The 12,181-nt window shown below is 47.3% G+C and overlaps 1 protein-coding gene across 3 annotated transcripts; it reads right to left on the bottom strand.

The window, feature by feature from the left end:
- Positions 1-245: 245 nt before the first annotated feature.
- Positions 246-1,805, bottom strand: LOC124691728 (CBL-interacting protein kinase 1-like). 3 transcript variants are annotated; one of them, XM_047225003.1, is made up of 3 exons: positions 1,063-1,178; positions 749-965; positions 246-478 (listed from the first exon to the last, which is right to left on the bottom strand). In XM_047225003.1, exons 1-3 carry the CDS (start codon positions 1,105-1,107, stop codon positions 456-458), a joined length of 285 nt encoding a protein of 94 aa, XP_047080959.1. In that variant the 5' UTR covers positions 1,108-1,178; the 3' UTR covers positions 246-455. The 3 variants fall into 3 exon arrangements, 2 of the variants coding, with proteins under 2 accessions (XP_047080959.1, XP_047080958.1); XM_047225002.1 differs by having other exon boundaries at positions 753-965; XR_006999117.1 differs by lacking the exon at positions 1,063-1,178 and adding an exon at positions 1,406-1,805 and having other exon boundaries at positions 246-965.
- Positions 1,806-12,181: the final 10,376 nt, after the last annotated feature.

Raw genomic sequence — 12,181 nt, 5'->3', positions numbered from 1 at the left:
TGTTAAACAGCAATATCCCAGAATAGACATCGGGAAAGGGCAAACAAAATCAGCATTTTGCATCTTCCTATATTCCTGTGAAGCTCAGGTGGTGTGTTCATATTGTTGCAACGTAATTTTGATATTAACGTAATTCTGATATTTTACAATAGCCTCTGAGGTGCTTTTTTCCGGAGTCGCTCTGAGGTGCTCTATGAGGTACCATGCGTCCAGCCACAATATAAAGATGGTTCTTCTGCAAAAAAAATATAAAGATGGTAAGAAATCACAATACTAAGGTGTGTTCTACTGGAATGTTTCCTATAAAATTAAAGAACACAACATCGTGAGAAAACAAATGTAGTGACAGATTAAATTCTGGTTTGATGTGAAATGGCAACTCACTCTTTTACAGCCAACCGGAGCACAGTAAAACAAGATCAAGAATGTCCATGCAATTTACACTAAGATGATGGTCATTTAATTGTAGGATTAACACCTGAAACATCATCAAGTCATACAATGATTTGCTCAGATAAGGAAAAAATAGAAGATGCCGTAATTATGAACAAAATGTCAGATTCACCAAAAAACATACTACATATGGAACTCACTTCATCTCAAGATCAAACAATCTAGTAGATCATATAGAACAACCTATATAGTGCATGCCAGATTTGAAGATGAACCATATGAGCTGCGTATAACAAACGCCAACAAAGAGTGAAGGAAGAAATAAATACAGAGATAGAGATGGGGCGACATGTACTCGCCATAGCTGGTACAATCTCGCCGGAGGAGCAGGAGCAATGTGTCAGCCTAGGACCTATTGGGAAAAGCGATGGAGCCTTGGCCGCTATTGCTTCCGCTGGTTGAGGTACACCTACCTGTGTCCTCTTCATTGGACTTGGTTCAAGAATCTTATCAAGAAGATCTTGTGCAGCTGACGAAAACCATATGGGGATGTGCATATCTCCCTTGAAAATCTACAACAACAACAACACAATACAGCACCATCAGAATGATTTGAACTTTGAAACAAGAGATTGCTCAAAATATGAAATATGATTATCTCGAAGCTACCTTTTGGTAAAGGACAAGATTCCGGTCATCAAAAGGAAGGAGCATTACAAAAATAATTACTGCACAAGGCCAGCCATCATAAAATCTATTCTGCAACCAAATTAGCACCTACAGGAACTAAGGTTACTATCTTCTTTAATTTTTTACCTAGGGGGCAATGTAATTAGGACTGACGTCTGTTGTATGCAGTAATCCCTAATCCGTCATTCTGAAACTTTTAGCGCACCTAATTAGAAATTCGGGCATACATTGGATTTATTTAGCCACCAACAGAGTTGGCGCATACAAGAGAGTGAGAGAGATCAGGAGCAAAGGGGACGAACATGATTGAAAGAAGGCTCACCTTGGCATCATCTCCATGGGACGCGCTCGACGCCCGCATCTCTCCCCAAGCAGCGCCCGGCACGGCCGGTCATGAACGGTAATGGCCACCATGGTTGCGTTGCACTGCCACATGATGTTGATGTATTCTCCTCACCTCTCTCCCTCCACCTAATTCTCCGGCTAATCTGACCGCGCCGCCCTGCATCGAGTGGCCGACGGCGCGTGTTGAAGGAGAGATCCATCGCGCCGACGTGGTCAGCCAGCTGCAAGGACGGCCATCGAAAGATGGGGTGTAGGGCAAAGGTGTCAGGACCCCGGTGGATCATGACTTGGCCATAGCCGGAGAGGAGGAAGAAGGTGGAGCTCCGGCGGCTCAGATCTACAACTAGGTAAAGTAAAGTGCAAAACAGGGATAGAAATTTTAGGTTTTCATTAGCGTGCCTCCTTCCTCCCACTCCTACTCTTTTATAGCACAAGAGTAGGACCACGCAGATTAATTAGTTCCAGCTTATTACATCATAAACACGTTTAGCGCGCGAAAGTACGGTTCAAAAAAGGTGAAGACATCCGGAGCGTCCGTTGCCAAACGAAGGGACTGGATCGACGAAGTTGTACTGATGATGTCGCTGTGTGCTTTGTTCCTGACAGTGCCCCTCCCTGAAGACAAGACTTCAGGGCTTGAATTCCGGGAATGTTGCTTGCATGTATTCCGCGTCTTCCCATGTGGCCTCCTCCTCTGTCATGCCGTCCCAGTGGATCAACCATTGAGGAACGGCCACCTCGTACTCGCCGTTGCTCCTGGGAACTCGTCGACGCCGCAGAGACGCTTAGAGGCAATTGTTTGAGCTTACCAGTTGGTGTTAGCAGAGGCAGGTTGGGGTTTGGCACTGCTGTATCGCCGATGTGCTTCTTGAGGTTGCTGACATGGAAGACATCATGGAGCAGAGTACCAGCCGGTAGTTGCAGCTTGTATGCTCGCCGACCCACCGTCCGGATGATCTTGAAGGGCCCATACCATTTGGAAGCAAGTTTCGGAGGGTTGCCCTTGCCCAGAGGCGGTTTCTCCGTGTGGCCGCATTTTCAGGTACACCATGTCCCCAAGAAGGAAGCTTCTTGGAGTTCTCTTTTGATCGGCATATTTCTTCATGGTGCTTTGTGCTTTTGCCAGATTCTGTTGTAAGACTGTAAGCATGTTCTGTTTGTCTCCCAATGTCTTCTGAGCCTCTGTGGACAGTGTTGTCAGGGTGGGTAACTCTGTCAGCAAAGGGGGAGGGTACTCATAGAGGGCTTCAAAGGGAGACATCTTGATTGCTGTATGGAAGCAAGTGTTGTACCAAAATTCTGCAGTAGGTAGCCATTCACTCCACTTTCTTGGTTCCTGGAAAGCCATGCATCTGAGGTATTGTTCCATACACTGGTTAACCCTCTCAGTTTGTCCATCAGATTCTGGATGGTAGGCAGTGGAGAAGTGCAAGGAAATTTTCATGGCAGAGAATATCTCAGTCCACAGTTTGCTGAGAAAAATCCTGTCTCTGTCTGTGATAATGACAGTAGGAGGTCCATGGAGCTTCGTAATGTTGTCTATGAACAGCTGAGCAACCTTTTGAACAGTATATGGGTGAGCCATAGGAAGGAAATGAGCATATTTGGTCAGTCTGTCAACTACCACTAATATGACATCTTTCCCATGTGATTTGGGTAGGCCCTCCACAAAATCCATGCTGATGGCTCCCCATTTGGTTTCAGGGATTGGTATGGGATCTAACAAGCCTGGGTACTGTACCCTTTCAGTCTTGGATATTTGGCACACAGGGCAGGCAGCTATCCATTGTTCCAATTGTTGCTTCATTTTAGGCCAAAAGAAGAGGTGTTTGAGTTTCTGGTAAGTTACCCTGTTGCCTGAGTGACCACCAATAGCAGATGAATGGAATGTGTCAAACAGTTTCTGTCTGAGATTGGTACCAGATCCAATCACTATTCTCCCTTTGAATCTGAGGATACCAGTTTGTCTACGTGTAATTAGCATGGCTTGTTGGGTTGATAGCCACTTCTTGTAACAACTTGGAACATTCCGTATCTGCTACATAGGAGTCAGTAACTTGTGCTACCCAGGTGGGTGTGGCAATGGTAGTGGCCATAGCTGTATCAGTGGGTTCCTGTTCTGTTGGTTGGAATTTCCTGGACAAGGCATCAGCTACTATATTGTCACATCCTTTTTTGTACTGAATGGAATAGTCAAATTCCAGGAGCTTCAACATTAATTTGTGCTGTATTCCTTCTAGTAGCTTCTGGCTGGCCAAGTACTTGAGGCTGCTTTGATCAGTTTTGATGATCGGCTTGTTGCCCGTAAAATAGTGTCTCCATTTTTTGAGGGCCTCCAAGATAGCCATAGCCTCTTTTTCATAGACTGATTTCTCTGCATTTTTGGGCCCAAGCATTTACCGAAATAGGCCAAAGGTCTTGATTGTTGCATGAGAACTCGCTCCTAGCCCAAGATGGCAAGCATCTCGTTTCCGGGATGAAAGGAAGTGTGAAGTTAGGGAGTGCCGAAGAGGTGGCCGGGACATTACTTGCTTCAGCTTCGGAATGCCATGTTCGGTCGAAGTCCATTGGTAAGCATTCTTCTTCAACGACAAGATGTAGTGGTTGACAGATGTGAGCATATCCAGGAATGAACCTTCTGTAATAACCAGTGAGACCTAAGAATCCTCTCAGTTGCTTGATACACTGTGGTACTGGCCAATTGAGGATGTCTTGTATTTTGGATGGGTCAGTTGCTACTCCTTTTCCAGAAATAATATGCCCCAGGTATTCTATCTGTGACTGCTCAAATTGACATTTTGATATTTTTGCTTTGAGGTCATGAACTCTGAAAATGTTGAGGACAATCTTCAGGTGTTCTATATGTTCTTCCTGGGATTTACTGTATACAAGGATGTCATCAAAAAATACCAAGACAAACTGTCTCAGGTATTTGGAGAATATGCTATTCATTAATTCCTGGAAGGTAGCAGGGGCATTGCACGAGCCAAAAGGCATTACCGGATACTCATAGTGGCCCATGTGAGTGGAGAAGCCGGTCTTGTGTATGTCTGCCTCATTCATTCCGATCCGATGATAGCCGGATTTTAAGTCAAATTTAGAGAAAATGACTGCTCCTTGCAATTCATCCAGAAGATCCTCTATGACAGGGATGGGAAACTTGTTTTTTATGGTCAGGGCATTGAGAGCTCTGAAATCCACACAGAGTCTCCATGACTTGTCCTTTTTTCTAACCAGTATCACAGGGGAAGAAAATGGGCTCTTGCTCAGTCTTATCTCCTTATTCTTCAGCATCTCTTTGATTACCTGCTCTACAGCATTTTTCTGGCTGTGTGACATCCTGTAAGGCCTAATGTTAGGTGGTTTAGCATCATTGAACAATGGGATTTGGTGATCACATTGTCTTGCAGGGGGTAGACCCACTGGAGGCTGGAAGATATCCTGGAATTGGTGTAGTAAGGCACTGACTGGTTCCGATACTGGTGGTTGTATTGCTTCAGTATTGGCATTGTCAGTTTGCACATTGCATAACCAGTACCCTGAAGCTCCCTTGGCAATCAATTTGTTGCATTTCTCTGATGAGATGATGAGTTTCTCTGTGGGAAACAGGTGATCCTTCGGAGTAAGGACCCGGCCATCGATTCCAATCGATGAGTCGTCTTTTGATGAAATCAAAGGTAATCGGGTTATGTTGCTTGAACCAGCTTTACCCCCGTGATAATATCTCGCTCCTTGTAGCTCCGGGATTTTGAAGTTTGTGGAAAATTTATGGCCTTGTATACTGAACTGGCAATTGTAAGCTGTGGCTGTAGAAGTTAGAGTGCCACCACCAGCTACTTTGACTGTCCTCTGTTTGGTTGCAGTTAATGGAATGTTATGAGCTTGAGCAAATTTCATATCCATGAATGTGTCAGTACTACCGCATCGCCTAGTGCCACCGCTCGAAGCCTTGTTCGCTTTGAGTAACAGAGAAATTGTGGAGTCACTTGGACACCCATTGTAAGTCTGCAGATGATATGTTCATGAGTTGTTCCCGCTCACCTGGAATCTCGGGAGCTGCTCTATAGGAGGGGCTTGTTGCATGTCAACCGGCTGGACCGGCAATTCAGCTTGCCGCTCGGGATATCCATGTCCCGGTCATTTCCCCGCATTTCTATGACCTGCAAGGCTCTTATCATTGGTTGACATCCGTGCCCAATTATCCGAGTTCTCCGGGCAATACCAAAGATTTGCGAGGTTCTCTTGCTCTGTCATTAGCTGCTCTTTGTCTGTTCTCTCTTGGTACCATTGGTCTGTTTGGTGGAAGGGGAACTCGAGCTGGTGGAGGGAATTGTGCAGGTCTTCTGGGCACCACATTGGAAGCCTTTTCATATTGTATGGCATACCAGTAGGCTGAGAGCAGGGAGTCAGGTTTTTGGCACTGGACCTGATGCTTGATGTTTTCCTTCAGTCCAGTGACAAAACGATCGACAAAGAAATCCTGGGGTAGATAAGTCCTTTCCCTTTTCATCTGAGTCATCCATGTTTCATAGGCATCAATATAGGAATTTACTGATGTCACTTGCTTCAATAATTGCAGTTGATCCATTGGATCATTGGCGACTGCATCGGGGAAACGATCAATGAGAATTTGGCTGAGTTGTTCCCATGACAGTGTTTGCAAGTTCAGGCCAGCAGTATTGATCCAGGTTTTTGCTTGACCTCTGATATGGGCCAATCCCCACTTGACTCTGTGTTCATCTGGTATATTGACAAGCTCCAGAATATCCTCACACTCGAGTAGCCACGCCCTTGGAGCTTCCCCTAAGAAAATAGGTAACTCGACATGTGGTGTGCGCAAATGCACCTCGTAATTGGTTTGTGGTTGTTGCGGGAAACGTTGAGGTGGGTATGGTTGTGTGTAGGTGGGTTGGGGTAGCTGGGTGTGGTTTGGGTTATGAAACTGGGTAGGTTGTTGTTGTATGTGGGGAGGAGGTAGTAGTTGCTGGGTTGTGCTGAATGGTGGGTGATATTGTTGTGGGTGATATGGGTTTTGGCTGGTGTTGGGGGTGGAGGAGGGGTGGTTTTGGGGAAACGATGATTGCTGGTACATCTGTGGGTGAGTAGTGGGGTTGGAAACTTGGTGGATGTGCTGAATCGGTGGTGGTGTGGTGTGTATGGTGGAGGTAGTGACGAGCGGCGCGGTGTATGTGTAAACTGGTGGTGTGGGAGACACAAAGGTGGTGGCTTTGGGTGGGTAGGCAGGGTGAGGTAAGTTCTCCGGCGTCAAGGCGCCGAATTGGGGCGGTGTAGGCAAGGTGGTGACCGGGGTTGGCGCCGGTGTGGTGACCTCCAAGATCGGAGACAGGGAGACATGGGACAGAGGTGGCGGCGTGGAAAGGAGGTGGCTTTGGGTGTTGGGGAGGTTGAGGTGACCCGTAGATGCGATCCCGGCGGAGCTAGCGTAAGGCATGGACGTAAACAGAGCAGCCATCATCTGAGTCATGCGAGACATCTCACCTTGCATTGCTTGCAGCGCGGCGGATGTGTCGGCGGCAGACTGTTCGTGCTTGTCCAGGCGGCGGCGGATGGCGCGGACCTCGCGCGGAAGTCGAGCCATGCGCTGCTCATCCTCGAGGTCGTCCTCCTCCGTTGTGGCGGCGCGTCCCTCGCCACGGATCCGGCGATCGCGCGACGTGGATCTCGATCTGGCGTCCGACGGCATGGTGGTGTTGTTGGGGTAGGAGGGCGGGTAAGCGCGGCGGCTTGGGGAAGGGTGGGAGGGGAATTACTCGCTCTGATACCACCTTGTCAGGACCCCGGTGGATCATGACTTGGCCATAGCCGGAGAGGAGGAAGAAGGTGGAGCTCCGGCGGCTCAGATCTACAACTAGGTAAAGTAAAGTGCAAAACAGGGATAGAAATTTTAGGTTTTCATTAGCGTGCCTCCCTTCCTCCCACTCCTACTCTTTTATAGCACAAGAGTAGGACCACGCAGATTAATTAGTTCCAGCTTATTACATCATAAACACGCTTAGCGCGCGAAAGTACGGTTCAAAAAAGGTGAAGACATCCGGAGCGTCCGTTGCCAAACGAAGGGACTGGATCGACGAAGTTGTACTGATGATGTCGCTGTGTGCTTTGTTCCTGACAAAAGGGTGTTGAGGCGAGTTGAGAGGGGAAGAGAGGGAGATGAGTTGCGTGTGGGAGAGAGGGCGTGGAGCTCGAGGGGGCGGTGCTATCTGGGGGAGGCTCGAGCAACCAACCCACGCCATGATCAATTTTCTTTTTTTTCTCCCTTACCTGCAAAATCACTGACAACCAAGCAGCGCACAGCAACCTAGACCAACCAGCGAACCAAACCTTCGGACAACAAAATCAAGAAATGCGGCAAACGTGGAGCGCTGTGGGATAGGGCAAGCATACACGCACTTGCTTATTCTCAATGTGCTAAGAGCATCCCCACTCGTTGGCGCTCCCCACGCCTAAATCCGGCGAAATTTTCGTCCGGATTGGAGGAAGATTTTCTGTCACGTTTTTTAAGTTTCCCAGCCGCGTGCCCAGGCGAAGTCGACGATGCGAATTTAAAAAACGGAAACTTGACAAACTACGGCTAAAAACGGGTGAATATAGACTAAATTTAATGATATTTATTATATAACGGGCGGAGTTCATACATAGAGGCTGAATTCGACTATATTTCGAATTCGGCTAGGGGAATTCAAATGCTAATTTTAAAACACGGCGCTCTACATGCCGAAATGGCGGTAGAACACCGTGCGCCGCCGCCGCCGTCGTCGGAGCCGTCGTCGTTGACCTTCGGCTGCGCGGCCCGGGCCGCTGCTGCCCGGCCGGCGTCTCCCCACCCCGGGGATGGCTTGTACCATTCGTCGTCGGAGGACTCGAGGTCGACGACGGGGACAGCCGACGCCGGATGGAGGTGTCGCAGGACGGCGGTAGCGCGCGACATCGTCGTTGGCGGTTGGAGCGGCGCGGGCGGCGAGCTGGCGTGCGGCGGCCGGGTCCGGCGAGCCGCCGCCGCCGCTCCGCCTCCCGGCGCTCCCGGGCCGCGCCCGGCCCGGTCCGGTGCGGCGTCGTCCGCGCGCTTCTCCTCCTCCATGTCCTTCGGCGACCCGGCGATCGCCTCCGCCATCGCGGCGTCCTCCGCGCGCTTCGCCTCCTCCTCGGCGAGCTGGTTTGCGGCGGCCTCTTTCTTCGTCTTCTTCCGGCCGCCCGCGGCGCGGAAGGCTGGTCGCGGATGACGAGGGCGCCGCTGCCGCGCCCTCCGGTCGGCGGCGGAGACGCCGGCTCCTTCTTGACGCGCACCGGCGTCGAAGGCGACGTCGCCTCCTCCCTCTTCACCGGCGCCAAGGATGACCTCGGCGCCGATCCGGAAGACGACGAGCCGGCAGCCATGCGCCGTGGCTGCCAGACGTTTCCCCGGCGGCGGCTCGCCGATGCCCTCGATGGAGGGGGCATCGTGAGCACCGGGAAGTTGCCGCCCTCGATGTGCTCGAGGACGGCCTCGAGTGTCCGGTGATACGTCTCCGACGTATCGATAATTTCTTACGTTCTATGCCATATTATTGATGATACCTACATGTTTTATGCACACTTTATGTCATATTCGTGCATTTTTTTGAACTAACCTATTAACAAGATGCCGAAGTGCCAGTTGCTGTTTTCTGCTGTTTTTGGTTTCAGAAATCCTAGTAACGAAATATTCTCGGAATTGGACGAAACGAAGACCCAGGGGCCTATTTTGCCACGAACCTTCCGGAAGACCGAAGAGCATACGAAGTGGGGCCACGAGGTGGCCAAACCACAAGGCGGCGCGGCCAAAGGGGGCCCACGCCGCCTGTGGTGTGGGCCCTCGTCGGCCCCCGACTCTGCCCTTCCGCCTACTTAAAGCCTCCGTCGCGAAACCCCTGATGGGAAAAAACCACGATACGGAAAACCTTACTGAGACGCCGCCGCCGCCAATCCCATCTCGGGGGATTCTGGAGATCTCCTCCGGCACCCTGCCGGAGAGGGGATTCATCTCCCGGAGGACTCTACACCGCCATGGTCGCCTCCGGAGTGATGAGTGAGTAGTTCACCCCTGGACTATGGGTCCATAGCAGTAGCTAGATGGTTGTCTTCTCCTCATTGTGCTTCATTGTTGGATCTTGTGAGCTGCCTAACATGATCAAGATCATCTATCTGTAATACTCTATGTTGTGTTTGTCGGGATCCGATGGATAGAGAATACCATGTTATGTTAATTATCAAGTTATTACATATGTGTTGTTTATGATCTTGCATGCTCTTCGTTATTAGTAGAGGCTCTGGCCAAGTTTTTGCTCTTAACTCCAAGAGGGAGTATTTATGCTCGATAGTGGGTTCATGCCTGCATTGACACCTGGGACAGTGACAGAAAAGTTTTAAGGTTGTGCTGTGTCTTGTTGCCACTAGGGATAAAACATTGGCGCTATGTCCGAGGATGTAGTTGTTGATTACATTACGCACCATACTTAATGCAATTGTCTCGTTGCTTTGCAACTTAATACTCGGAAGGGGTTCGGATGATAACTCGAAGGTGGACTTTTTAGGCATAGATGCAGCTTGGATGGCGGTCTATGTACTTTGTCGTAATGCCCAATTAAATCTCACTATACTTATCATGACATGTATGTGCATTGTTATGCCCTCTCTATTTGTCAATTGCCCGACCGTAATTTGTTCACCCAACATGCTTTTATCTTATGGGAGAGACACCTCTAGTGAACTGTGGACCCCGGTCCATTCTTTAATACTCGAAATACAAATCTGTCGCAATACTTGTTTTTACCGTTTTCTCTGCAAACAATCATCTTCCACACAATACGGTTAATCCTTTGTTACAGCAAGCCGGTGAGATTGACAACCTCACTCGTTTCGTTGGGGCAAAGTACTTTGGTTGTGTTGTGCAGGTTCCACGTTGGCGCCGGAATCCCTGGTGTTGCGCCGCACTACATCCCGCCGCCATCAACCTTCAACGTGCTTCTTGGCTCCTCCTGGTTCGATAAACCTTGGTGCTGTGCGCATCATACCTTCCTCTTGGGGTTGCCCAACGAACGTGTGAAATACACGCCATCAAGCTCTTTTTCTGGCGCCGTTGCCGGGGACATCAAGACACGCTGCAAGGGGAGTCTCCACTTCCCAATCTCTTTACTTTGTTTTTGTCTTGCTTTATTTTATTTACTACGTTGTTTGCTGCACTTATATCAAAACACAAAAAAATTAGTTGCTAGCTTTACTTTATTTACTGTCTTGTTTGCTATATCAAAAACACAAAAAAATTAGTTTACTTGCATTTACTTTATCTAGTTTGCTTTATTTACTACTGCTAAAATGGCCACCCCTGAAAATACTAAGTTGTGTGACTTCACTAGCACAAATAATAATGATTTCTTATGCACACCTATTGCTCCACCTGCTACTACAGCAGAATTCTTTGAAATTAAACCTCGCTTTACTTGAATCTTGTCATGAGAGAGCAATTTTCTCGGTGTTAGTTCTGATGATGCTGCTGCCCATCTCAATAATTTTGTTGAATTGTGTGAAATGCAAAAATATAAAGATGTAGATGGTGACATTATAAAATTAAAATTGCTTCCTTTCTTATTAAGAGGAAGAGCTAAAGATTGGTTGCTATCTCTGCCTAAGAATAGTATTGATTCATGGACTAAATGCAAGGATGCTTTTATTGGTAGATATTATCCCCCTGCTAAAATTATATCTTTGAGGAGTAGCATAATGAATTTTAAACAATTGGATAATGAACATGTTGCTCAATCTTGGGAAAGAATGAAATCTCTGGTTAAAAATTGCCCAACCCATGGATCGACTACTTGGATGATCATCCAAACCTTCTATGCGGGACTAAATTTTTCTTCGCGGAATCTATTGGATTCAGCTGCTGGAGGTACCTTTATGTCCATCACTCTTGGTGAAGCAATAAAGCTCCTTGATAATATGATGGTTAATTACTCTGAATGGCACACGGAAAGAGTTCCACAAGGTAAGAAGGTAAATTCTGTTGAAGAATCCTCTTCCTTGAATGATAAGGTTGATGCTATTATGTCTATGCTTGCGAATGATAGGACTAATGTTAATCCTAATAATATTCCATTAGCTTCATTGGTTGCCCAAGAAGAACATGTTGATGTAAACTTCATTAAAAATAATAATTTCAACAACAATGCTTATCGGAACAATTCTAGTAATAACTATAGGCCATATCCTTATAATAATGGTAACGGTTATGCTAATTCTTATGGGAATTCTTACAACAATAATAGGAATACACCCCCTGGACTTGAAGCTATGCCTAAAGAATTTATTAGTACACAAACTGCCTTTAATAAATCTGTTGAGGAAAAGCTCAATAAAATTGATATTCTTGTTTCTAGAGTTGATAGTCTTGCCTCTGATGTTGATCTTTTGAAATCGAAAGTTATGCCCAATAGGGATATTGAAAATAAAATTGTTACTACAGCAAATGTCATCCAAGTTAGAATTAATGAGAATATAAGATTAATGGCTGAACTGCGTGCTAGGTGGGATAGAGAAGAAAATGAAAAACTAGCTAAAGAGAAAAATGTAGCTAAAGTTTGGACTATTACCACCACTAGCAATGCTAATGATTCATATGTTGCTGCACCTCCTACTATCAATGGTAAAATAATTGGTGTTGGCAATGCTTCTACTCCTAGTGCAAAGCGCGCAAAATTACACGAAACTCGCTAAAACT

Source organism: Lolium rigidum, chromosome 2, assembly GCF_022539505.1.
Source record: "Lolium rigidum isolate FL_2022 chromosome 2, APGP_CSIRO_Lrig_0.1, whole genome shotgun sequence".
Taxonomy (NCBI): domain Eukaryota; kingdom Viridiplantae; phylum Streptophyta; class Magnoliopsida; order Poales; family Poaceae; genus Lolium; species Lolium rigidum.
Note: the sequence above shows the minus strand (reverse complement) of the source record. Positions and strands in the feature narration are given on the sequence as shown.

What these genes read in the sequence shown, in the direction of transcription:
- LOC124691728 (XM_047225002.1), bottom strand. Translation starts at nt 1,107, where the DNA reads ATGCTCCTTCCTTTTGATGACCGGAATCTTGTCCTTTACCAAAAG. An exon ending in ATCTTGTCCTTTACCAAAAG is followed by an intron (nt 966 to 1,062) that starts GTAGCTTCGAGA and finishes TTGTTGTTGTAG; the next exon opens with ATTTTCAAGGGAGATATGCA. An exon ending in GCGAGATTGTACCAGCTATG is followed by an intron (nt 479 to 752) that starts GCGAGTACATGT and finishes ATGATGTTTCAG; the next exon opens with GTGTTAATCCTACAATTAAA.